This window comes from Dermacentor andersoni, chromosome 9 (genome assembly GCF_023375885.2).
Source record: "Dermacentor andersoni chromosome 9, qqDerAnde1_hic_scaffold, whole genome shotgun sequence".
Lineage (NCBI taxonomy): Eukaryota > Metazoa > Arthropoda > Arachnida > Ixodida > Ixodidae > Dermacentor > Dermacentor andersoni.
The window spans coordinates 62,146,440-62,169,947 of record NC_092822.1 but is presented as its reverse complement, the minus strand read 5'-3'; the positions used below and the strand labels follow the sequence as shown (position 1 = coordinate 62,169,947).

Here is a 23,508-nt window from a genome sequence, read left to right as displayed (position 1 = left end):
CTCCAATCGCCTCTTACTGATGTCTATTGCGGACCTGTTTGCTTTACCACTGCTCCCGCTGAACCCAAGGGCTTCAAGGAGACCAGTGCCTAAATCGACCGCTGGATAGACGTCTTCACATTCTAATAAAATATGCTCCGTCGTTTCCCTAGCTTTACCGCAGCATGCACATGCTTCTTCTTCCTTCTTATATCTCGCTTTATAGGTGCGTGTTCTAAGGCATCCCGATCTCGCTTCGAAAAGTAATGAGCTTCCCTTTGAGTTATCATAAATGGTTTCTTTCCTAATTTCGTTTTTTCTCCTTAAGTAGTTACTCATGGCAGGTTTCTTTTCCATTGCCGCCACCCATGAGATTAATTCAGCCTCTCTGACTTTCCGCTTGACCTTCTTTGTTGCTGTGTTGCCCACCCCACAGGCCGCATACTTGCTGGTAAGCTTCCTAGTTCTTTTCCTCCACTGTGAATCAATGTTTTGCCTGTACAGATACCTGAACACTCTCCCAGCCCATTTACTTTCCTCCATATTCCTCAGCCGTTCTTCATACTCAATTTTACTGCGAGCTTCCCTCACTTCAAAACTAGTCCAGCCCATATCCCCTTGCACAGCTTCATTTGTAGTCTTCCCGTGCGCGCCCAATGCGAGGCGACCCACTGATCTTTGGTTCCCGTCGAGTCCTGATTGTACCCCTGATTTAAAGCAAACAACCGCATTTCCAAAAGTAAGTCCTGGAACCATTACCCCTTTCCACATACCTCGGAGGACCTCGTACCTATTGTATCCCCATAGCGCTCTGTGCTTCATTATGGCTGCATTTCTCTTCCCCTTGACTGTTATGTTTTTTTCCTGTGTTTCCATATATCCGTTGCCTTCGTTTATCCATATACCAAGGTATTTATATTCTGTTACCCGAGGTATTTCTTGGCCCTGTATCTCCACTGTCTGTTCACTGTTTTCATTGAATACAATAACACCTGATTTTCTAACACTAAATTTCAAACCTAAATTATTGCCTTCCTGTCCACAGATATTTAGCCGCGTTGAGCGCCCCTAGCAGAAAAAATACAAATTAATGTATGCGACCATATTACAGTAGCATATAGGTGTTCTGTACAGTAGCTCCACTTGCGCGCTTCATGCTGGAACGCTGGAATGCGCCGCGTGGCGCCGCGGTAGATTTTTCGCGCTCTGTGGCGATAACTTGAACTTTGAACCAACGTTGGTTCTTTATTCATGCACTGGCTCTCGCGTTCTCCAGCCGCGCGTGCCGCGCGAGACAAGCATGAGACGTGAAATGAAAACACGTGTGGAGCTACGCTCGAAATTTGCGTTATCGTAATCGTCGGTGATATTTATGTACGCCGACGACATGACCTCATGACGACATGAAAGAAAAGGAAGAGAAAGACGTGGAGTTTTTTTCTTGAAGAAGCACTCAGCACTGCTAATTTCCAACGACATCGAGAACGTCTCGCTCACAGAGTCGACATGGTCGAGCGGTCGAGCGACGACGAAGCCTCCAACTACGGATTACGCCTAGCGCCCGTTAGCGCTCTCAACCGCGGCCGCGTCAGATTTGGAGCGCATTCACGAAGAACAAACTTAAAGCGCCAGCTTCAACTTCTGTAACTGAGTGGAAATCGTACCTTTTGGATGCGTTTACGTCGCTGCTGCTCGGAACAAACGAGCTTGCTACGAGCTTCATCATTGCGAGTTTGGACTCCGAATACGTTGCTGGTATGTGTGAAGTGTACGATGTGTGGTGCTAGCGTCACAGTGCGAAAAGGTGAGCGGAATTATGGACTTGCTGTGAAGTAGGCTGTCGAGTGCGCAAACTGCGGCGATGTTGTGGAGAGGTGGAGTTCACCGCGAGTAAGCAGTGAAACAAAAGTCAAGCCGTCCGTCGTGAACATTCTCGCTGTGCGGACAATGCAGAGCACTGGCAATCGCCAAGCCACCCTAAACGATATTTTCGCGGCAATGAACGTCTCTCACGAAGGCATGCACAGCAAAACCTGCAGTGTGTGTGTGTGTTTGTGTGTGTGAAAACTTTTATTGTAATGAGGTCCGGAGGCTCGACTTCTTAAGCCAAGGCAGGCCGCTCCCACGTTGGCACTGTCAGGCCAAGCCTTTCAGCGACATCATGGGCCCTCTGGACTGCCCATAGTTGGTCCTGAAACAATGGGCTTTGAATCCTTTTCTCCCACCGTGTCCATTCTTCAACGAGGTTGGGGAGAGTCGCGGGACACCCCGCCAGCATATGTCTGATTCCAATGATGCCATTACATTCGTTGCAGTCCATCTTAATCTCCCTCTCTGGATATATTTTATTAATGGTGTACGGTGTGGGATATGTACCCGTTTGCAATAAGCGCAGTGAGACTGCCTGAGCCCTGTTCAGTTTTGAATGTGGCAATGGGAATTGTCTGCATCCTAAATAGTAATGTTTGGTAACGTCATTGTATGTTATTAAATGATCTCTATTTTCCCTGGCTTGATGGTGAACGGCTCGGTTGTGACCGTCACGGTTAGCAAGTCCTCGTGCCGTCATGAGCAACCTCATTGAGATTTACCCGAGTCTCGTCCACTTTCCCCACATGCGCAGGAAACCATCGGATTTCAGTTCTCATAATCCCACTGTTTTCAAAAAGTTTAGGTGCAACTCCAGCTACGTAGCCTTTAGCAAAACACTTTACAGTGGATTTTGAATCACTGTAAATGCAGGCCCACTTATTACTCCTGATGGCTAGAGCGATTGCCGCTAGTTCCGCCACCATGGTGTCCTTGGTAAAAATAGTGAGAGCGTCTTGCACCTTCCCTCCATAATTTGATACAATGGCTGTATATGCTTCTTTACCTTTCACCCAGGCAACATCAACTATAGCTGCCAGTTGGTTCTGCTGCTCTATTTCCTGCAAGAGTGCTTTAGCTCTTGCCTTTCTCCTTTCGACATTATATTCTGGATGCATGTTTCTGGGGAGAGGGTTGGTTCTGATCTTGTTCCTAACTTCAGTCCTTAATTCTACTTCAGCCTCTGTTGGGCTCCTTGATGTATTCAGTTCTGCACCTATTGTCTGTAATATGTTCCTGCCAGCTCGTGACTTTGTCAATCTTTCGTGTTGCGCTAGCTGTTGGGCCTCCACGATTTCTTCCATCGTGTTGTGCACCCCTAGGCTCATGAGTTTGTCTGTTGCAGTGTTACTGGGTGTCCCTAGGGCTACTTTAACGAGCTTCCTGAGCATCACATTAAGTTTGTTAAGTTCTGCCTGCTTCCATTTCAATAATCCAGCCACATAGGTGAGGTGACAGAGAGCAAAGGCATGTATTAGCCTCAAAGCGCTGTCTTCTCCTAAGCCTCTGTGTCTATTGGTAATTCTCAATAACCTAATGACTTCATCTGTATTATTCGAGATATGTTGTATTGTTCTATAGTTAGCATTGTTTCCGTCTATGTGATACTCAGGAATCTTGATTTTTTCAACTAGCCTGATTGCGGATCCTTCATGAGTGTATAAGCATACTCTTGGCTCATCTTCCGGAATGTAACCTCTTGGTTTGCGACCTTTTCTGTGATGTTTAATGACTAAGAGTTCTGATTTGGCTGCCGAGCATTTCAACACCATGTCTTTCAGTGTGTTCTCTACAACATATAAACTTTCCCGTAATCTGGTCTCTGTCTGTCCTACATTACCCTTGGCACTCCATATGGTTATGTCGTCGGCATATATCACATAATGTATACCCTCAATTTTCTCCAGATTTCTTGCAACCTTGGACATTGCTAAGTTGAATAGCATGGGTGAGAGCACAGCCCCTTGCGGAGTGCCCCTATTTCCCAAATTCTTAGCATGAGTTGTGCAGTTCTATTTCTAAGAAAGTCCTTAATCATCTTCAAAAGTCTCTTACCTAAACCCATCTCCGATAGAACGTAAAGTATTGCCTTATGCTTTATATGATCAAAAGCTTTTTCCACATCCAATCCCAAAAGAGCTTTCATATGCGCTGGGCTGGCCTGTATAAGTTGGTGTTTGATCAGCAGCATAGCATCCTGAGTTGACAGCCCGGGACGAAAGCCGATCAAGTTGTATGGGAGGTTGTTGTTCTGCTCAACGTATTTCGTGAGTCGATTTAAGATGACATGTTCCATAGCTTTGCCTAGACATGACATTAAGGAAATAGGACGGAGGTTGTCCAGAGCGAGTTGTTTGCCTGGCTTTGGTATGAGGATAGTATTGGCCACCCTCCATTCCTCTAAGTATACCCCTTTTCTCCAACATTCATTGAAGTGTTCAGTTAGATAAGAAATTGATTCATCTTCTAGATTTCTTAATATCTTGTTAGTTATTCCGTCAGGTCCAGCCGCTGATCTACCATTAAGACTGTGAAGAGCTGCCCTCGCTTCACTCTCATTGAAGTCCCGGTCAATTTCTTCACATATGCCTCCCGTATTTTCTGGGCTCTCGTTTCCTTCGTTTGGTTGTTTAAGCGGGAGATATTTGGCTGCGAGACTATCCATGATATCCCTCTCTGTTTTATTTTGGCCTTCCTGATGAACCAACTTAGCTGTAGGTGTTCTCTTGCTTGTCCTTGTTTCATTCTCGTTGAGCAAGTGCTTGAGGAGGTTCCAGCTACCTCCATGTTTGAGTCTACCATCAGCCAAATTACAGATCTCATCCCACTGTTGCTTCACGAGGGTCTTCGAATAATCATCAATTTCTCTGTTTAATTGCGCTATTTTTTTCCGTAGCCTTCTGTTAAGTCTCTGCGTTTTCCATCTCTGTAGTATAGCCTGTTTGGCCTCATTCAGATGCGCCATCCTGCTGTCCATAGCTTCAACATTTTCCTCTGTCCTGATTTCTTTAGTGGCCTCTTTGACGTCCTCTCTGAGCTGGATGACCCATGTCTGAAGGAGCTCCTGCTCGGCATCTAGAGGCCCCACTTTCCTTCTGTTCACCCTGATTTTTCTGAACTGATCCCAATCAGTGAATTTGAAGATTCTAGTTTCCTGTCTCGGTATGCATATGGTTATGTGTATGACGTAATAATCACTGCCGAGATCCAAGTTTGAATTTTCCCAATTGGCTCCTCTTGAATTGTTTACAAAAGTAAGAAACGTAAGTACGAAAAGTAATTTATTTCTCTCTGGAACTATTGGCCATATCCAAAATCTCATTACATTTTTGAAACCAGCATGAGAAACTTGGTTCAAAAGAATTTTCATTAAATTTCATCTAAAAATAAGCTGTTTTTAAAAAACCATGCCCCCACATAAGGAAATACGTGAAACAAGCACTGACTCCAAGTGAAATTTATTGCTCAAGGGCAAAATATCTAGCACAGCTGTATGAGTGCTAGACTACTACAATATGGTCGACTGGAGACCAACGGCAAATGCGGCACATGCATTCACTTTGGAGTTGCAGCAATGAAGCACGCTGTGGCAGTGTTGCAATGGACGCAAACTGCATTGCATTGCCAGGAACTTCATGCCATTTAAACATGTGTGCCTCATCACTTGATAGCCTACAGACAATTCCAAAAGACAGGTTTTCATCCAAGTGTCAAAGACAGCTGTAGACATTTGGACGTTTTGTGGATTGCGTTACGTTATTTTAATAACCAGGAAAAGCTTCATTCATTATAACAAGCCAAGGTGTCTTTGTTGTTCTGAAGTTTTGTACAATTTAGAAAGTGAAGGAAATTGTAATTGAAATAGAGTTGGGACAATTGGTACATTGATGAGCATTCATGTCCTGGCTGCAAGCTAGGTAACAGTTTATTCTTGTTCAAAAGCCATTTTTCTCGGAAGGTGTGAAAGATGAATTTCATAGATGTCATGTTCAGTTACAGAAAAAGAGGTGTCACCATTACTTGCCAATCACACTTTTGATGCACTGAGTGAGTGCTGGCAAGACCATTGGGATCAAGACAGTGCTCAGTGAACTTGATGTTCAAAACATTATTTCATACTGAAAAAAGTTTTGTCGAGTAGCTTCGGCATGAGTCAGTGAATCATTGTTTGTAATGTATATACGAAATTGTAATATATTGTGAAGCAATACCTCTACCTAAATACATCTGTCTCATTTTCCCTTTATTAACATCTGTCAGTACAAAGAAAAGAAACTTTATGTGAGCATAACTGTTAGTGTTTATGTTGGCTCTGAAAGTAATCTTCATGCTTTTGCAGATGTTTCCATGCTGCCTGAAAAAAACATCGAACAAGTTGTATTCCTTGGGCTTCGACTGTAAACCAGCTCGCCAGATTCTCAAACAGCTTCATTTTTTTTTTTTTGCTGTGCGACACAGCAGTTTGATCTACAATTGATTTACCATTGTGATGGTGATATGCTTATTTACTGATTGCCACCTATGCTTCTCTTGTCTGGAGCTAGTCTAATGGCAAATTCACTTGCCTGCCTTGTCATTTTACTAAAGTCGTAAAAAAGAAAAAGTTTTATTGCACTGACTGACATGTAATCATCAGGCAAAAAAAAAAAAGAAAAGCGTAACGTACAAGTAAAGAGTTTAATATATAGTGTGGCATATTGGCTGTTTTCATATATGTGTGCAATGCGTGTGTGGGGGGGGGGAGTCATGTCGTTTCATATAGCAGTTGCTGAGGCAATGAAAAAGGATCATGTATGCAATTCACTACTACAGCGACAGAATCTCTTGTTTAATGCTCAAAGATGCAGCTGTTCCACCACCTGCAAATATGGTGTCAATGTGATCAACACTGTTAGCTACAAATATTTATCGTTTTATTTTATATTGCTTTCCTTCATTTATAATGCTATTTCACTTTATATGCTGTATGTGTTATAACATCAGTCAACTCTTGTGATGCGTTGTATAAATCCTTCTGTAGCACAGTGTTTGGTATAAAAGTAATTTACCTATTTAACCGTTTATTTCGTATTGACTACACGCGAAGTGCCAGAAAAACATTGTTTTTCTTGCAGAGTTTTGGTATTAAGTACAAAGTTTCTAGCTAAGTGTCTTCGGCCAACAGTGAATAATGGGCAGCAAGCATCACTTGTTGGTTTAAAGCAGGAGCGCAGGCCGAGAAAGAAGTTTCGCTCGTAACTCACTTTCTCTTGAAAGTATGCTCAGAGACACACTGATGCAAGATCTCCAGCTGCGGTGGTGTTGCACACATGGTGTACAGCAAATAAAATGTGCTCATATGGTTCATATGTAAAGAGAACTGTCTATAAATTCCAAATGCAGCCATAGGTTTGGGGTCAAGCCCGCTTCCAGTTTTCTGATTTCTGTTTCGCCCTGCTTTTGAAAAAAGTTTGTTCGAAATTTTTTTCTTTGAATTGACTATGCTTATTCTCAAAGTGTTTTGCACATTTAGATAGCAAGTAAACATCTTTTTCCGGTATTTATATGTGCTGTCAATAAAGGGTTAGTTGTCATATCAAACTTGCTGGCCAAATCCAGCCTCCATATATTGGGAGTAGAAGTTTGCGTCTGCCAAGGCTAGTTATTTTTGTAGGGAGAACAGTGCTTTCTTTTTTATATGCTCGGAAGTGGAGCTGCATTAACCTCTACCAGCAGTTGTTGTGTCAATTTAACCGTTATAAATGCTGTGTTGAGTCTTTCCTTCTTTTTTTTAGTTTCACATGCTTTTCATTTTATATTTATTTAATTCATGTTAATATTTATCTCATATGCTTCACGTGTTCAAATATGTATTGATGCTCCTATCGTTCTGTATTGTGACGTGAAATAACATGTAATACTTAGTTTTATAGGTGAGTGCATAAGTGACTATTTAGGCATCATATCGAAATTGGTTGCCAAATACCACCTCTGTGTTTGAAGCTGTAATGCATGTATTAAGAATAATTGTGTACAGAGATGTATACAGGAATAGGAAATTGTGTGAGACCTGTTCTGCATCAGTGCACTGTTGCCTTGAGAGTAATGCTTGAGTTGCCAGGCCAACGTTATCAAGTGTTTTGCCTTCAAGTGTGGCAACCTTTTTTGATAACTGGATGTAGCACTTTAGTTCCATGAAGTACATGACACATTGCTACATTGGCTTCCTTTGCTCCCTGTGACTTCGCAGTTTCCTTGCCATCACCATCCCCAGAGCAGTACCTTTCACTCGTGTCCGTGTGCGACCAGCTGCATTCCTGCCGGCAGTGCACTTACAAGACTGAGCAGAAGAAGCACATGATCCAACACCTGCGCACCCACATGCCAGAGCGCCCCTACCAGTGCCATCTGTGCTCGGAAGCGTTCACTCAGCGTAACAGTCTGACATGCCATGTGCGTGCCCACACAGGAGAGCGCCCCTACCAGTGCCACCTGTGCCCAGAAACATTCACTCAGAATCACAGCCTGACACGTCATCTGCGCACCCACACTGGAGAGCGTGCCTTTGCCTGCATCCACTGCGGTGCATCCTTCTCGCGGAGAGACAACCTCTATCGCCACCTATTCTGTCACTCGGAGGTGAAGCCCTAAAGGTCAGGGGCTTTAAGTTTTGTTGTAGGTCAACTGATTGATTTGTATATATATTTTTCTATGCCAGGAAATGATTTATAAACTGTATTGAAAAATTTCTGGCTTTCTCAACCACAGGGTTTTTGTAATATTGCCTAAAGTAATGTTCACCATGCCTTATGTGAGAATTTCTTACAACGTTCTTTAATGTTACTTCACCTGTCCCAACATATCTAAATTTTATTTTCAGTGTGGATTGGCCTAAAATGTGTTTGTGACTGTGTAAATACATTTGTTGAAGTTACTCATAAGGTAAAAATTGAGGAATGAAAGCAGAAACATAACAATTGATACAGGGCACAGTAGTATGTGTCAAATTTCTCGTCTCCCACACAAATTTAACAACGCATCAATGGTGAAGTTCATATTTGACATAATTGTGCTTCCTAGTCCAAATTTTTATGTTTTAGTAACAACTATCTATTTGTTATTACAATCTCACTAACATAGTACGCACTGTTTTATTACAGACTAAACTATTGTGCCAGCTGAAATGTTCCCGAGCTGGTCACAAGCTGAAATGCATGCCTCGGCAGAGTTGGTTCTCAAGCTTTAAACGTCCAGTGTCATACTTGTGGTTCAGCATTAGCAAACCCTGTCACTCTGTTCAGCATTCGCACAGCAAGGCATCGACATGAGAAAGTGAGCGCTGCAATTTTTGAGAAGCCATCGTTGATGTTTAGTGATGTCATGTCTGGAAACCGAGTAAAGCTTGTATGCTGTATTGAAATGTGGTGGGTGGTGCCTCTGGCCGGAATCAGCCGCTGAGATATCTAGACATGCGGACTGGAAAAACGTTGTGCACATACACTCGTCTCACATGTCTTGCATGAATTGATGACAGTATGATATTTCTCGCAGGTTTACTGAAGATTATCCATAGGTTCTCATGATGTAACATATAACAGCTATTGGGCCTGAACTGCTTATTACACAGTACTTTGAAATTAACACTGCACTCTGGCTCCTCTATTATTGTTTTGAAAGTAAATAACATATATTTTTCTCTGTGCCATATACCACAGAACCTCGTGAAAGAAAGAAATTTCACGAATGCACCTAGAGCCAAATTCATTCATATAGTGTGACATTCAGCTAAAATTATGTGCTGGCTAGCTTCTATATGCCTAGGTAACATGTTATGCTTATCACGCAGACCTGCTCAGAAAATAGAAAATTCCAGCATCACCCATCGTGCAGTGAATGTCGGCACTAATGCGATTAGCATTAAAGTAGTGTAGCGAGAAACTGTATTGCCACTGCCATAATGCGTCATGTTTGAGACATGAATGCTGCCAGGTCCTCTTCTCACGCATTCCTCTGTACCCTCTGCACAACCTAGCAGTGCAACTGCGAACTTTATGCATGACATGTGTATGAATATATGTGGTGCAGGTTTCATTCTGCCCAACACCAGATAATTTGCAGAGGATTTTAACGCGATAGTGTTAACCCTTTGAGGGTCGAATTATTTTGAAAAAAACTTTCCCAGGTGGTCAAATTACTTTATTGCGGATCTTGAATGTACAAAATGTATATAGTCGGGAAAAAATAGTAAAAAAGAAATTAGGAACAGTATTTTGGTGTCGGCACCACTCAGAACTGCAAAATGTTCAATAGTATTTCAGAGTGTGGTACTCCTTGAAACACGTGTCTTCGCACAGTGCTTTATTGCAGTCTTCACACCTAAAATGCGTGTCTCTTCTCCTCATGGAGCGATGAGTTGTGTTGGTGCACACATGACATCTTCTCTGTGTGCGGCTGCCTTGGGCAGAGGTCTGAGGCACATCTTGCGTAAGCGCATTGCTGCAGAGTGCGAGAATGCCTCATGAGCGGTAGTGATAAACAAGCTAAGAGCAGCGCCAATCAAGATAGAAATCAACTTCCGCCGCCCCTGCGAGAGCGTGCCGACAAAGAGAAAAAAAAAAAAAAAAAAAAACTTTTCGCACGCCTCCGTTGCGATCGTGCGGCGGAACCGAAACCGCAATAGCGCGTTGCTGCTGAGAGCGAGAATACCTCATGAGCGGCGGTGATAAACGAGCTAAGAGCAACGCCAATCAAGATAGAAATCAACTACCACCGCCCTGCAAGAGAGTGGCGACAAAGAGAAAAATTACGTTTCATTTGCCTACGTTGCGATCACGCGGCAAAACCGAAACCGCCAAAGGGGTGTTCCCGCAGTCTGTGCGATGTGCTGAAGCTAGAAATCAGTTCTGTTTATCTCCCCAAGAAGGTAGCACAAATTTCAAATACTTGTAAGTCCTAAAGGTGGCAGCACCTCCCAGTCAGCGCGCATCGTCATTATGGCGCGAAATTTCAAACGGAGAGTCGAAACCGTACCCGTACGGCAAAGACCTTGCAGGACAGAAAACCGCCGCCGTACATGTACGACAAAAACCTTCAATGGGTTAAGGAGTTTGTGTCGCAGAAAATCTGGTGTCGGCGTCAGGCGTCGTGTCGGCAAAAAAAAAAATATATTCCTACTGCCCATACCCTGGTTCTTCATGTGACACAAGGAATTTACTTAACTAATTGAATTTGTCTAGCTAAAATACGTGGAAAAATCGTAAACTGTCACTTACGCATAACCTACAGACATGATAGCTCTTGTATTGTAATTTGGCTATACGAGAAGACATAGTTCTGTTACACAAAAGCTTAAAGAAACCGCTTTTCCACTGTTTCTACCATTCAAAAATCAGCAGCGGCGTTCGCCATTTCTGTGTGCCAGCGCGCGGGTGTTTTGGGGATCACGGAGTGTCGCACCCAGTTCCTTGCAATACCTCCAACTGGTGCTCGTCGTTGCACAGCATTTGAGGCCAGTGTTTCCCGGTAAACATTATGCTTACATATGTTCCAGTTGCCGGGAAGCGTGAGAAGCTGTCAGGGATCTTTGAATGCTGTCACTTTCCGCTCTTAAATGCGAAGCTTAAGCATCTTCCAATTTTTTTTTACATTGGTGAGTGCTACATTTACCCACTTGCACATACCCATTGACCAAAGTTGGCATCAAGCAGGTTCATGGAAGAGCAGCAGACACCCCGTGTCACATAATCAAAGACCCAAGTTGCTTGAACGGCTGGTTTCAAATCCAGACCCTTCAGCGCAGTAGCACGGTACTCAGCCCGTTATGCCAATGACTTAAGTTGGCTAGAGAATGGTTAGAGACAGTGATAGCTGCCAAAAAAGGCGTAGACTATTCTAATAATGTTAATCAAGTTAAACGATCAGAGCAGTGACTTGAAAAACTTGTTTATGCGTTGTCTGGCGCCTAAAGTTTCTGATGGTGTTGAGGTTTTGAAATGTGTAAAGCACATGCCAACTGGGCTCTTTAACACAGGTGTAGCCAGTGTTATTGCAGCTTTAGAGCCCTATCTGAGCAATCTGGTAACTTCAAAGAGTACAAGTGCCTGCCCACCAAGCCTCCAGAGCTGCATGCAGATATTTAGTGAAGGAGACAGCAACAGCGAAGGAATAGCAACAGCTAGCGGGGTGTGTCCCATCTGACAGCATGCGACCACAGGCATTCTTGCCATAGCCTGCTGAGCAGGAGTCTCCACAGTTGCAATCATGGTCACCGCCACACTCCTTTCTTTCTGTGTTGCCAGCATTGTGGCAGTTGGATAGTGCTTTTTTAAAACTAATGTCAGCGAGTCTGGGCAGCATGCACTATTTGCTCTTTACACCACATTCCCAAATCTGTTTCATGCAGTGAGTTTTATATTCGGAGATATTTAGAGAAGTATGTTGGCCCAAATGCAAATAGATATAGTAAGTGTGGGAACTTGGGCAAGTTTGTCATTTGCAGCAGAAATAAGCACGATGCAGATGACAGGTGTAATGTTCTACATTCTATATTGTCTTCCTTTGTTGTGTATTTTATTTATATTTAGTTATGCATGCAGTCATTCAGTTGCACCCTCTCTCTCTCTCTCTCCAGCCCACTGAGGATATGGCAGAAGTGCAGAAAATGTTTACATATCAAATGTCTTGTTCGCTATGCTTATCCTAGCTGCATACCCTCATTCTCACCCATATACCAGGTTTTCTGTGAAGATCATTAGCAATTTTTTAAAAATCTCCCATCACAGATAGTAGCAAAACTCGTCCTTGAACTCGTCTACTCGACTAAAGAACAAAAATTTGCTCACAAGTTTTTAACCAATTGCTTTATGGCAAATATTGCAGTTTACAAACTGTAGCCGGTGAAACTGCAAAGCTTATCAACTTCTAAAAGAATTCTGTGGATGACACAACATTTAAGATATGCGTCATCAAACTTGCGTTAAAAATGCATTGGCGTTCTGCTAACTCTTTTAACAAAATGCCATTTTATGCCTTGAAGCAGAAGAGTAACTTGACTGTCAATGTATTGCTTCACAATGTTCAGGTGATATCTCGAAATCGGTATCGTGAGAATTCGTTTCAAGTGAATCTGCCCTGTAAGTTACCCGGTTGCAATTTGTAAATTGCAATATCCATCCTTTTATTGTTTATTTCAGTGCCAGCCAGCAGCTTTAAAGCCTTGGTGACAAGTCACTATTACATGCAGGAGGATGAACAAAATAAAATTTGGAGGACGCTTAAGCTTCGCCTTCAAGAGTGGAATGCGATAGCGTTATCGCACCCCATTTGCACCGCCCACTCATTCGCTCGGCATGCTCTTGACTCATACAAAGACGAAACGTGCGCCTGAGCAAGTGGAACGAACCAAAGAACTCGGTGTCTCGGAAGGAGAAATGATCTACGCGAGCCAAACGTCGTGATCGGCACGGACAGCCGGGCCGCGATGCGCCATGAAGGCGGACGCGATCATGGGGCTGACACCTCGATGGGATCGTCCTCTATCTCGCTTGGGAGCACCACGCAGGCGCATTGGACGCTGCACCTAGGAATCGCGCTGCGAGTGGAAAGAGGAGTCGCGTGGGCGAGTGGCGCGCCTCCTGTCGGGGCAGCGCCGTACATTGTGAGGAGGGGGTCTTCTGTGTTTGCTGCAAGATGGCTCTGCATGCACGCCAAGCGCAGAAGAAATGTAGCGGAAACGTACTTCGCTATTTGTTGAATTGCGACTTCTGTAATTTACATGCTCATAATTACCGATATACACCGCAGTATAACTTTCTACGGCACGTTTCTAAGGCAACACCGCATTCACTAAAGGCACTTTTGTCCCTCTTTGAAGCATCGAACTCATGGCTGAGTGGTAGCGTCTCCGTCTCACACTCGAGAGACCCTGGTTCGATTCCCACCCAGCCCATCTTGCAAGTTTTTATTTATAATTTGCCTTCCGCCATTTTTCGCTCACGGCCAACGCCAACGACACCGGGTTTTCTGCGACACGAGCTCCTTAACACTATCGCGTTAAAATATCAACACAGAACAGTATTTCCACCAATATCACATGCCACAGCACATATACAAGGCATCAGTTTGTACGAGAAAGTTAAGAAATAGATGTACTTCAGAGATAATTAGTTCAAAACTTGGAGAATTTTTGTTAATCAGCCGGATATGCATTTCAGTTTCTTGCACAAATAATGTCTGCCTGTTTGAGCTATGCAGCTCAAGGATTAGAACTGTGCTATCTGCCACCATCGATTTCTGAAAATCGATAAGTCTTTGCAGAAACACGCACTATATTGGCCGGCCTTTGTGTTGGGTGTCATGTGGTATCATTGCAGCATGTGCTCAAAGCTTACATTTATAATCAATCCCTAAATAGCTATACTTTTTCAATGGGCATTTTATAATGTGTGTTGTAAACCTTATTTTCAGTGCTCTGCAATAAATGTCATAGTTATATAGACCTTATTGCTATGTTTCTCCTAAGCAAACCTGCAGATTCACTCTGTCATTCTAGACCTATATTCCGCTGTAGTCTCAGGTATATGTGTGCCCTGTATGTTTTGTCAACGTGTAATGGATGTAGCCATGCTTGCAATGTGATCCTAGACTCTGATAGCGCCTTGTATACCGCTGTACCTTTAGTCCTCATGCTATCACATGTTACACATAACACACTTTAATAATGTCCTGCATAGTCTTATTGTTGGCCATCTGACATAATGTGCTTATGTCGATCTACAAGAATCAAATTGGATTTAAAGTATGCTCATGCAAGTTTGCTAGCATAAACATACCATGAGTTGTGAAATTTAATTAAACAGCATTTTTATTAGCGGTGCACACATTTCCACTCTTATAACTACGAATCAAGTACACGTAACAAGTATCGAATATAAAAGCAAATATGAAATATTCAAATGCGAACACATATGTTTACAGCAAGAATACTTATTTCACTGTATTCTGGTATGCATTTATTGTGAAGAGCAGGTAACACAGCTATCAGGTACAAAAGATAGGTTTGAGCTCAAAATCGATGATTGTCGCTAAAAAAGCTACATGAATGACCTTTCAACATCTTTGAGCAAAACGTGAACAAGGTGAATGCAGGAGCCAACGTTTCGACAAGTGGACTTGTAACTGCTGTACGATTAGCTTTCCAAAAATGCAAAATAAATGGGTACCGACTTTCTGTTAGTTGTGAAAAGAAAAATGTGGAGATCCAACACACGTGTTGGAATTCAAGTGAAGCGAAGCCTAATTAAAGGGGTTAAATAAATGCTTTACAACTAATGGCGATGCATACAATTTTGTTGCTTTCATACTATGTGGCATGTAATCTCATGGAATGTTTGTTTGTCATGTAGGCTTCTACTGCAAAACAGAAAACGAAGCTTGCAGTGCCCATTTTGTTTCTGCATTGTTTAAAAAACTTCTTGTTTCACTTCTTCTAATTTGCAATCCTTTGTTTGTTTAGCAGACAGAGAACAGCAGCCTGACTCTAACAGTCATATACTGTTGAAGGATCGACATTTCGGCGAGTTGGTACTGGTTGAACATCTTGAAGGGCCAGTGCAAGATGACGAAGACAGAAGGCAGGAGCACACAGGACGGCGCTGAACTCACAACTAACTTTATTCGAAGGCTTACACAAACTTGTGTACTACAACCCATAGCCACGTGCTCTCCCAGTGGCATTAGATTACAGGATTTTGCATTTTTGCCTGCACACTGATAATGAAGCCATTGATGGGAGAGCACGTGGCTATGGGTTATATTACATAAGTTTGTGTATGCCTTCGAATAAAGTTAGTTGCGAGTTCAGCGCTGTCCTGTGTGTTCTTGCCTTCTGTCTTCGTCATCTTGCACTGCCCCTTCAAGATGGTCTAACAGTCAGTTGTTTCAAAATAATTAATTAGTTTGGTATAGTCAAAAGTACCAAATAGATATTTTGCAAATATGAATAGTTACTGTATTTACTCAAACGTAATGCAACTACGATCGTAACGCAAGGGTCGACTTTCCAGTCAAGCAAAATAAACAAAAAATAAAACCGCCAATGTAATGCGAGATGAAAGTAATAAGAAACTGTGCCTTTATTCAGGAAATCACAATTCAGGAATGAGTTCTGTTCACTTATCGTCATGGTCTGATGTGGGGACAACTTCACTTGAGCGGTATTGATGGGCAATCACTTTCAGAGGTAGTTTCACTTTTGCAAAATTTTGCGTGGCTTGACCCCGAAAGCATCCCTGACAAGTGTCTTAGGGTTGTGCCAAGCTTGCTACCAGTGGCGTGAGTGCTGTCAGCCGTATAATTCGAAGCGTTCGGTACCGACATGAGCCAAGTCTCGCAAAAGCAAAACTATCTCCGAAAGTGATTGCCCCAGAATTGCATCATCTTCGAGCATGTTCAAGGTTAAGTACTGCTTAAGAGGCTGCAAAACCATTTCATTCGGGGATGCTATGAGGGCATTACAAAGTCCACAGAGCCCTTCAGACTGGCCTCAGATTTAAAGAGGGCCTCATGTTGGTCTTGCCATCCACGAGACACGTTGACTTCGAGCCGCTGAGCCATGGTGGAGTTCCCATCCTCTCGGCCATCAAAATTGTTTGTCTCTCAAAGCGGGCATCATATCAAATGCGCTATGTTGCCATAACGTCACAAATAAATGGAGTCAATGTGCGAAAGGCCTCGGGGTACTGCAGCACCGTAACCGCAACACCAGTGACAAGCACAGTGAAAATGGGGTCGATTACAACAAAAACTTTGACTTTAATCGACTTGTTTATGGATTGAATCGAAGCGCACAAGTTGCCAGCGTAATGCTAATAACCGTGAGATTTAGGATATTTGTTTTAAAATGATCAATTTCGCTGTGATTCGAATGTAATGCGAAAGTCGAATTCAAGCAACGAAAATCATGAAAAAAAATCGGGTTACAATTGAGTAAATACGGTAGTGTGTACTGTAGTGTGTACGGTAGTGTGTCTGATTTGTATTCGAAACTTCAAATATTCACCCATCGCTAGTTTTTATGAAACTTAGTGTAAACTTTACACATAAAAATTGAAAAAAGAAATCATAGAAGGAGGTGAGGGGCATTAGCACACATGACTCTGCTGTTTTTTCAACATACCTTTTTGTGTCATGGGCTGCCCCATATTGTAGGATACGTTTATACCGGTGAGATCATGCTGAAATTTCACGACTGCCTTCGAAGTTTCCAGGTAACCTGTCCAAGTGCTTCAGTGCTTTTCAAAGCCACCTGAGTGTTTTTTCGGCTTTTCTTCAGACACCACTGTTTCATTGCAATTCATAGAAAAAACTGGTATGGTTTTTCGATTGAGGTTATAAAAAAATAAACACTTATTGCTATCGCATGGCTTGGCCACTGTGAGAGCTCCGTATACTAATATGTATTGCGATTGCTTTCATAAACCTCCTCTGCAAACCCATATATTGACTTTGAGACACATCTTTGGCTGCTTCAAACGCTACTCCAAAAGGACATGGGCGAGTGATTGATGTCACTTGATATCGAATTTTAGGGTGTTCAGGGAAAATGATGCAGTCTCAATTATGCGTAATATGGCTTCACATATAGTAGCTGTTTGCATTGTATATTATGTCAATATAGGTGAGCTTCGAAGTTTGAACCGTATTTGCTTTCAATTTGTGCCCAAGTGATATCCATTAATTGTCAGTAATGTAGTACCACATGTTGTACCTAGAATCACTCTCTTAATTTTTTTTAGTTTGAGAGGTCAGTAAGTTTGCATTATTTTAGCAAACATGTTTCATACACTATTGTGTAAAGGTGCGATGAATGTATTCTCTTGCTGTGTTTGTAGCAGCCATCGTATGCTTCATTCTAGCCCCTTTTTTATACCTTTGAGCCTTTCTGGATGGTTTTGATACAATACGCCCGGACTGTAATGTCCTTTAATGGGTTTTAGTGTGCTTACAGCTGTAATTTACGAGTGGCTGTGCTATGAGATTCAAATTACAAGCGTTCATGTGCACTAATGGCACCACATTTAATACGTACCATCCTAGTAGCAGCAGATGAAGGACCTACGTGGGAGACATGTGTATTCTCTACTAGTCCTTGTGGAACCTGAGTAAAGGCTATGTTATGGTGCTCCATAAACTGGGGTTAACTTTACGAAAGTCTTGTTGATATTTCATTAAGCCCCCTATAGCCGTTGCACATTTTCTTGACAACATTTTACTGCAAATGAACTGTTTCTTGACTGTTGTTTCATATCACTTTTCGACAATAAATTATTAAAAAAAAACACATAACATACTTATTTTGAGTGCAATTATTTGTGGATTTTATTTTACATGTACATTGCTCCCTTGAACACAACTTTTCTGATGATCGTATTCTAGACACTAGGAACAAAAAAAAGCTTTTGCCTTCATGCAATAAAATGTCACTGTTGCTGTCGCTTGTTTAAGGAGAGAGAAAAAAAAGCTGTAACAGCTATAGTAGGAGCATGACTGGCAATAGCAGTGTATCAGTATGATTTTGGTTTATCAGACAAATAGAAAGCAACTGCAAATAAATGGCATGGCATCATCAAAAATATACTGATGCATGGAGGTTATTTTATCCGAAGAAAGTGTTAAATATCTAGTTTCGGTGGAGTAAAAAACACAATTTTTATATTATTTGATAACTTTCATACACCTCTACTGAGCAGGCTTAAGTTGGTGGAAATATTGAGAGAAATGAGCCAGAATCCAGTCGTCAGTATCGACTTCATTTTGGTGATCTATCTCGACAGTGACATTTGAGCTGCACTTCTGATATCTGAAAAGTGTTAGGATCCTAATGGATTCTAATGCTCCAGTCCAAGCCACATTAATTATTGCCTAATGATGCGACCTTCAACAGCACAATTATGTCTCTAATGTGTGGTTTCAGACATCTTGAAAGCCAAAAAGCTAAAAAAACGAAACATGCAGCAGAACTTGGCAAGCTGCTGATCAGAAGGGACACATCTGAAGGAATTTATATCAAACAGAACTGCTCAGTCTGGTTTAAACGTTCCTTTATGTCCCAAATGCTGTTGCAAACTGTTTTGAAATCTACTAATCACTTACTGTGGCACCTTAACAACTGATGCTAATTCTGAAATTTTAAGCTATTTTTGTTTCTGGTCACTTCCTAATCTGCCCCACTAACGTTGAGCAGCTTGCACATGCGCAGCAGGAAGTACAGTCGTATTCGATATAAGCTGCGACACCGTGGCCGTGGTCGGCAATGCTCCAGGACTGCACACTGGTGGCGAAATGCGAAAAGTTGGTTTAATAAATACCTGTAGTTGGAAGGGTGTTTAGTTTTCTATTTTTCGTGTGTCGGTGCCACATTGCACTCTTCGAGCCATTGCAAACGCAAGCACCGTGTTGCAGCTCATATTGAATGCAACTGTACTGCTGGGCTGTTGGGCCAGCTTTGCAATTATAGTTGATGCGCCCTTGAAATATGGTGAATTCATGATGTTGGGCTGGACATGAGAGGAGCATCAGAACATATTCGATTACTCATGCCCTTCCATTGCAGTGTATTTTCAGCTTCCATACACCTGTGAGAAAATCAGCGCCTAATATATGCGGGTGTGTCTATTTTTAGGCTTCTTTATGAAACCACATGAACTTCTTTGGAAACTTATGTGTCCGATATGAAGAGGTGGAGTTGGATTCAAAGTTGTCATCCATGATCCTTCTATTGTGCAAAGCATAGCCTATTCTCTCTAGAAAAATATATTGCAGTTAGGAAAGTGCATTCAGCGAGAAGACATTTGTGTTACCTTCTAGCAAGGTTTGCCAAAGTTCTCATCCTAAGAGTGGAGCTTGATTTGCTGAAGAATGTGCTCACCTCTGTTGATGGATGTGTTTTGCTCACACGCAGAGAAAGCATTATGGAAAAGACTTGTGCAGGATAACAAAAATTACTAGTAGTAGTAGTAGCAGTAGTAAACTTTTTAAAAATGTGTGTTATGCCTTCGGCCACATCAATCAGTCCATTGATCGCCAAAACAGCCAGATGCTTCATCCGTAGAAAATGGGAATGTTGAAATAGTGAAATTTACTACTGGAATTGAGTATGAACATTGAGAAAAACTGCAACCAAATATTAAATTGAGTATAAAATGTTTTCTCATTTCGAAAGCAACATAATATTCGAAGCATGGTTCAGAACAACATTCATTTGGGCTAGATGGTGCATACCTGAACTAGGAAAGAACAGCACCAACTAAGACAATCAGGAGCAGTCTTGTGTCGTTCTTCTGCTTCTGATTGTCTTAGTTGGTGCTGTTTTTTCCTAGTTCATGAAATTAGAAATTTGTACCCGGTCCGCTTGGTAAAAAATTAGGTACACTGTATTTGGGGATGCAGCTGTGGTGGGATACGTGATGCATTGTGTGCACGCTGCTGACGGTGTACGGGCCACTAGGGTACAAAAATGACATCAAAAATACAGAATTTACATTTATTTATGCATTACAAAACTTACATGCCTTACATGATATCCAGCTATATATATAAGTGGACATCCTATGGTCTAATTTTGCAATCACGTGCACCCCCGATTTGTAGTAGGCCCACCGTGGTCAAAGGTAGCAGGTGGGGATTGGCACCCCTGTGTTGCTGGCCGTATCTCTTCATTCCATTTCTGTACAGGCCCTACATGTCGAACACAGGTGTACCATAGCCGAGCAATCATCAAATTTCTGCAACTGATTGTAAGTTTTAAGCCTTGTTATTCCTAACTAGCGCAGGTTTGAGTTAGATAGCTTATACCTACTATGGCAGAGTGTGCTGTCTCAAACTCAGCCACTCCCCCACATGGTGGTGTGGTCGAGCTCTGCCTCTCTCACCATTGAGGGAGAGGATAAACTTACCTTCGATTGCACCATGCGGACATAACCATAATGATACCATGCTTGGTCACGGCCGGTCTCGAGGGGTGCGCGCGCTTCTCTTCTTACGGCCTTCGCAATGGGGTCTGTTTCCGCCTCCCACCGCACCGCGGTGGGGTCGCCACTGCCCCACTGCTCCGCCGCTGCGACCGCCGTTCACGCGGAAGGAGAATGCGCGCCCGCTCCAAGTCTGTCCCGCATGAGTGGTAACTGTCAGGTCCTGATATTTCACCCCTATGCATTATGCAAAGACCGCGCAATCAGCCTCTTCGATTTGACAGCTAAGAGTTATAAACAACAGAATAACTACCGCGCGCCATCGCGTGCTCTTCTTCAGTATGACTGCATGGTCGCATGAGGCTTTGGTACACTCACGTCAACACTTTCTACCCGTTAAATTTGGAGAGAAACAAAGCTCTCAGCCTCTTCAGTTTGCCTACTGACGGGTTTTAACCAGTGTGTAGAATTATAAGCGACCTGAAGCGTTTATATGACAGATTCCTAAGAATTCCGAAGCGTATAAAATATAGCTCCTGAAATCTCAAGCGCTGCCGTTTTTGTTTTGCGGGCTTCTTGCGAGGCTTTTTCACACTGGGCACCAGGTAGCATGGGTACTCATTGAACACGGTTGGCACAGCACCAGACAAAAGTATTCTGATGCGGCACCCTGAAACGTAGTTACTCGCGAGGAAATGCCGGCTGCAAACCACACTCGATGCCGACTTGTCGTTGAAGACGAAATTTTCTCTGGAGATGTTTTTGAGCCACTTTGCAAACAGTTCTGAATCACTCGGGAATTGATGAAAAGAAACGCCCTGAGTCTTACCCAACTGCGACTTGCAAAGCGGTACGCAGCAGTACACCATCGCTGCGTTGGATGATCAACGGCGGGCAATAAACACCGCCGCACAGCAAATAACTTAATCCGTGGAAGAAACGGGTAGAAACATGCACCAGCGCTCACAACACTAAAGGCCACGCTGCTTGCCGGCATACAGTGCGATGAGAGCACTCCCCGTCCAAGAGAGAAATATGCGAGGCTCGGAAAAAAAAAAGCAAGCGCAGACCAACAGTGACGTTTGCGCTTCGCACATAAGAGGGAAGTCAAGTTGGCAGGCTTTTCTGCGCATTGTTAAGATCGGCGAATTCGGACCTTGGGAGGATTCTTAGAAAACCAACGTAAAGGCGGATGAGTCGGAATTCGAGACATAATTCGACACGCAGCTGCGAGGAATGCCGTTCGCGGAAGCAGCGGCGACAATGGCGTCGTCAGGTAGCCGAGTCAGGAGACGATACCCCCTATTCCTGACAATGTGGCGAGAAAAGGAAGCAATGATAATGGCGGCATTGAAACTTATATGAATCCGCCGCGATGGCTCAGTGGTAGGAGTGCTAAGCTACTGAGCCATTTTTATGAAGGCGAAATTCTAGAGGCACGTGTACTGTGCAGTGTCTGTGCACGTTGAAGAACGCCAGGTGGTCGAAATTTCCTGAGCCCTTCACATTGGCGTCCCTCATAGCCCGAGTCGCTTTGGGACGTCAAACCCCATAAACCATTCCGTTAACCTTCGCATTGACTAAATTCTTTACCAGCACTGAACTTCGGCATGGACTATGAGACATGCAAGAAATTGACCGAAATACGACCTCCGGCATTTCAGACCGCAACATCTGTCATTTCCCTGTCATACCTTTCAGGAACGAGAGTGATTGGACCTTTGATGTTTCTATGGTTCGAATTTTTCTATGAAAACTCCGTTCACGTGTGAACTTATTGGCTGACATGTAGATAAATCATTTGCTTTTTGTTTTCTTTTGTTTCGGTGAGTCGTTGAACAAGAAGCAGCGGAAAAACAGCACGAAACCAGGCGATCACCGCCCGCCACCGCAGAAGCAGGCAGGCAGAGAGCGGTCCCTAGCAGTAGGGTCGTCGCGCCCCTGGCGGCGGCGAAAGGCGTAACTCTTGGAGAAAAACTCCCATTGCTTCCGCGGCGAATGCGAAGGCCATAAGAAGGAAAGCGCGCGCTCCCCTAGAGACCGGCTGTGGCTTGGTATAGTATGGCTGCAAAAATATAACTAGCATTACATGTTTTATTTACATTTCCTTACATAAATGAACGTGACATACACTTTTCGCAAAGGGAATCCTCTACGCTGACCAAAATGAAAGGCATGTAACATCAGTCAGTGTGTGTGTGTGTGTGTGTGTGTGTGTGTGTGTGTGTGTGTGTGTGTGTGTGTGTGTGTGTGTGCGCGTGTGTGTGTGTGTGCGTGTGTGTGTGTGTGTAACAAGAAGAAATGGGGTTAACAGAGGGGCCCAATTTTTATTAATCATATCATAAGAAGCTAACAAACAAGGAAAACATAGGGGATATTACTTTTACTTACTAATGCAATTAAAGAAATTATAAATTAATGGCAATTAAAGTGGATGAAAAAACAACTTGCCACAGGTGGGAAAACATCCCACATCTTCGCATTACGCGAAGAGCATTGCACGCGTAATGAGTGTGATACTACACAGCTACACATTGTTTTAAAGGGATGCAAACATTGTGAGACTGGCTTAAAGTTTGTTTACCAAAAGTTTGGGTACCAGGCCCCATGGCAAATTTTTGTTATATGCTGGAAGTTGCTACGTGTTCTCTAGGGAGCATTCTGTCGCAAGAATTTTTCATATCGGCTCATTGATAGCCAAGATAGAATAATT

General features: G+C 42.9%; 1 protein-coding gene across 1 annotated transcript in view; it reads left to right on the top strand.

The window, feature by feature from the left end:
* Positions 1–23,508, top strand: part of LOC126528565 (uncharacterized) — an 89,813-nt gene that overhangs the window by 28,769 nt on the left and 37,536 nt on the right. The window contains exons 5-7 of the mRNA XM_072284542.1: positions 1,632–1,734; positions 6,188–6,245; positions 8,078–8,476. Coding sequence (XP_072140643.1) covers positions 1,632–1,734; positions 6,188–6,245; positions 8,078–8,476 — 560 coding nt within the window. The remainder of the gene's footprint in view (positions 1–1,631; positions 1,735–6,187; positions 6,246–8,077; positions 8,477–23,508) is intronic.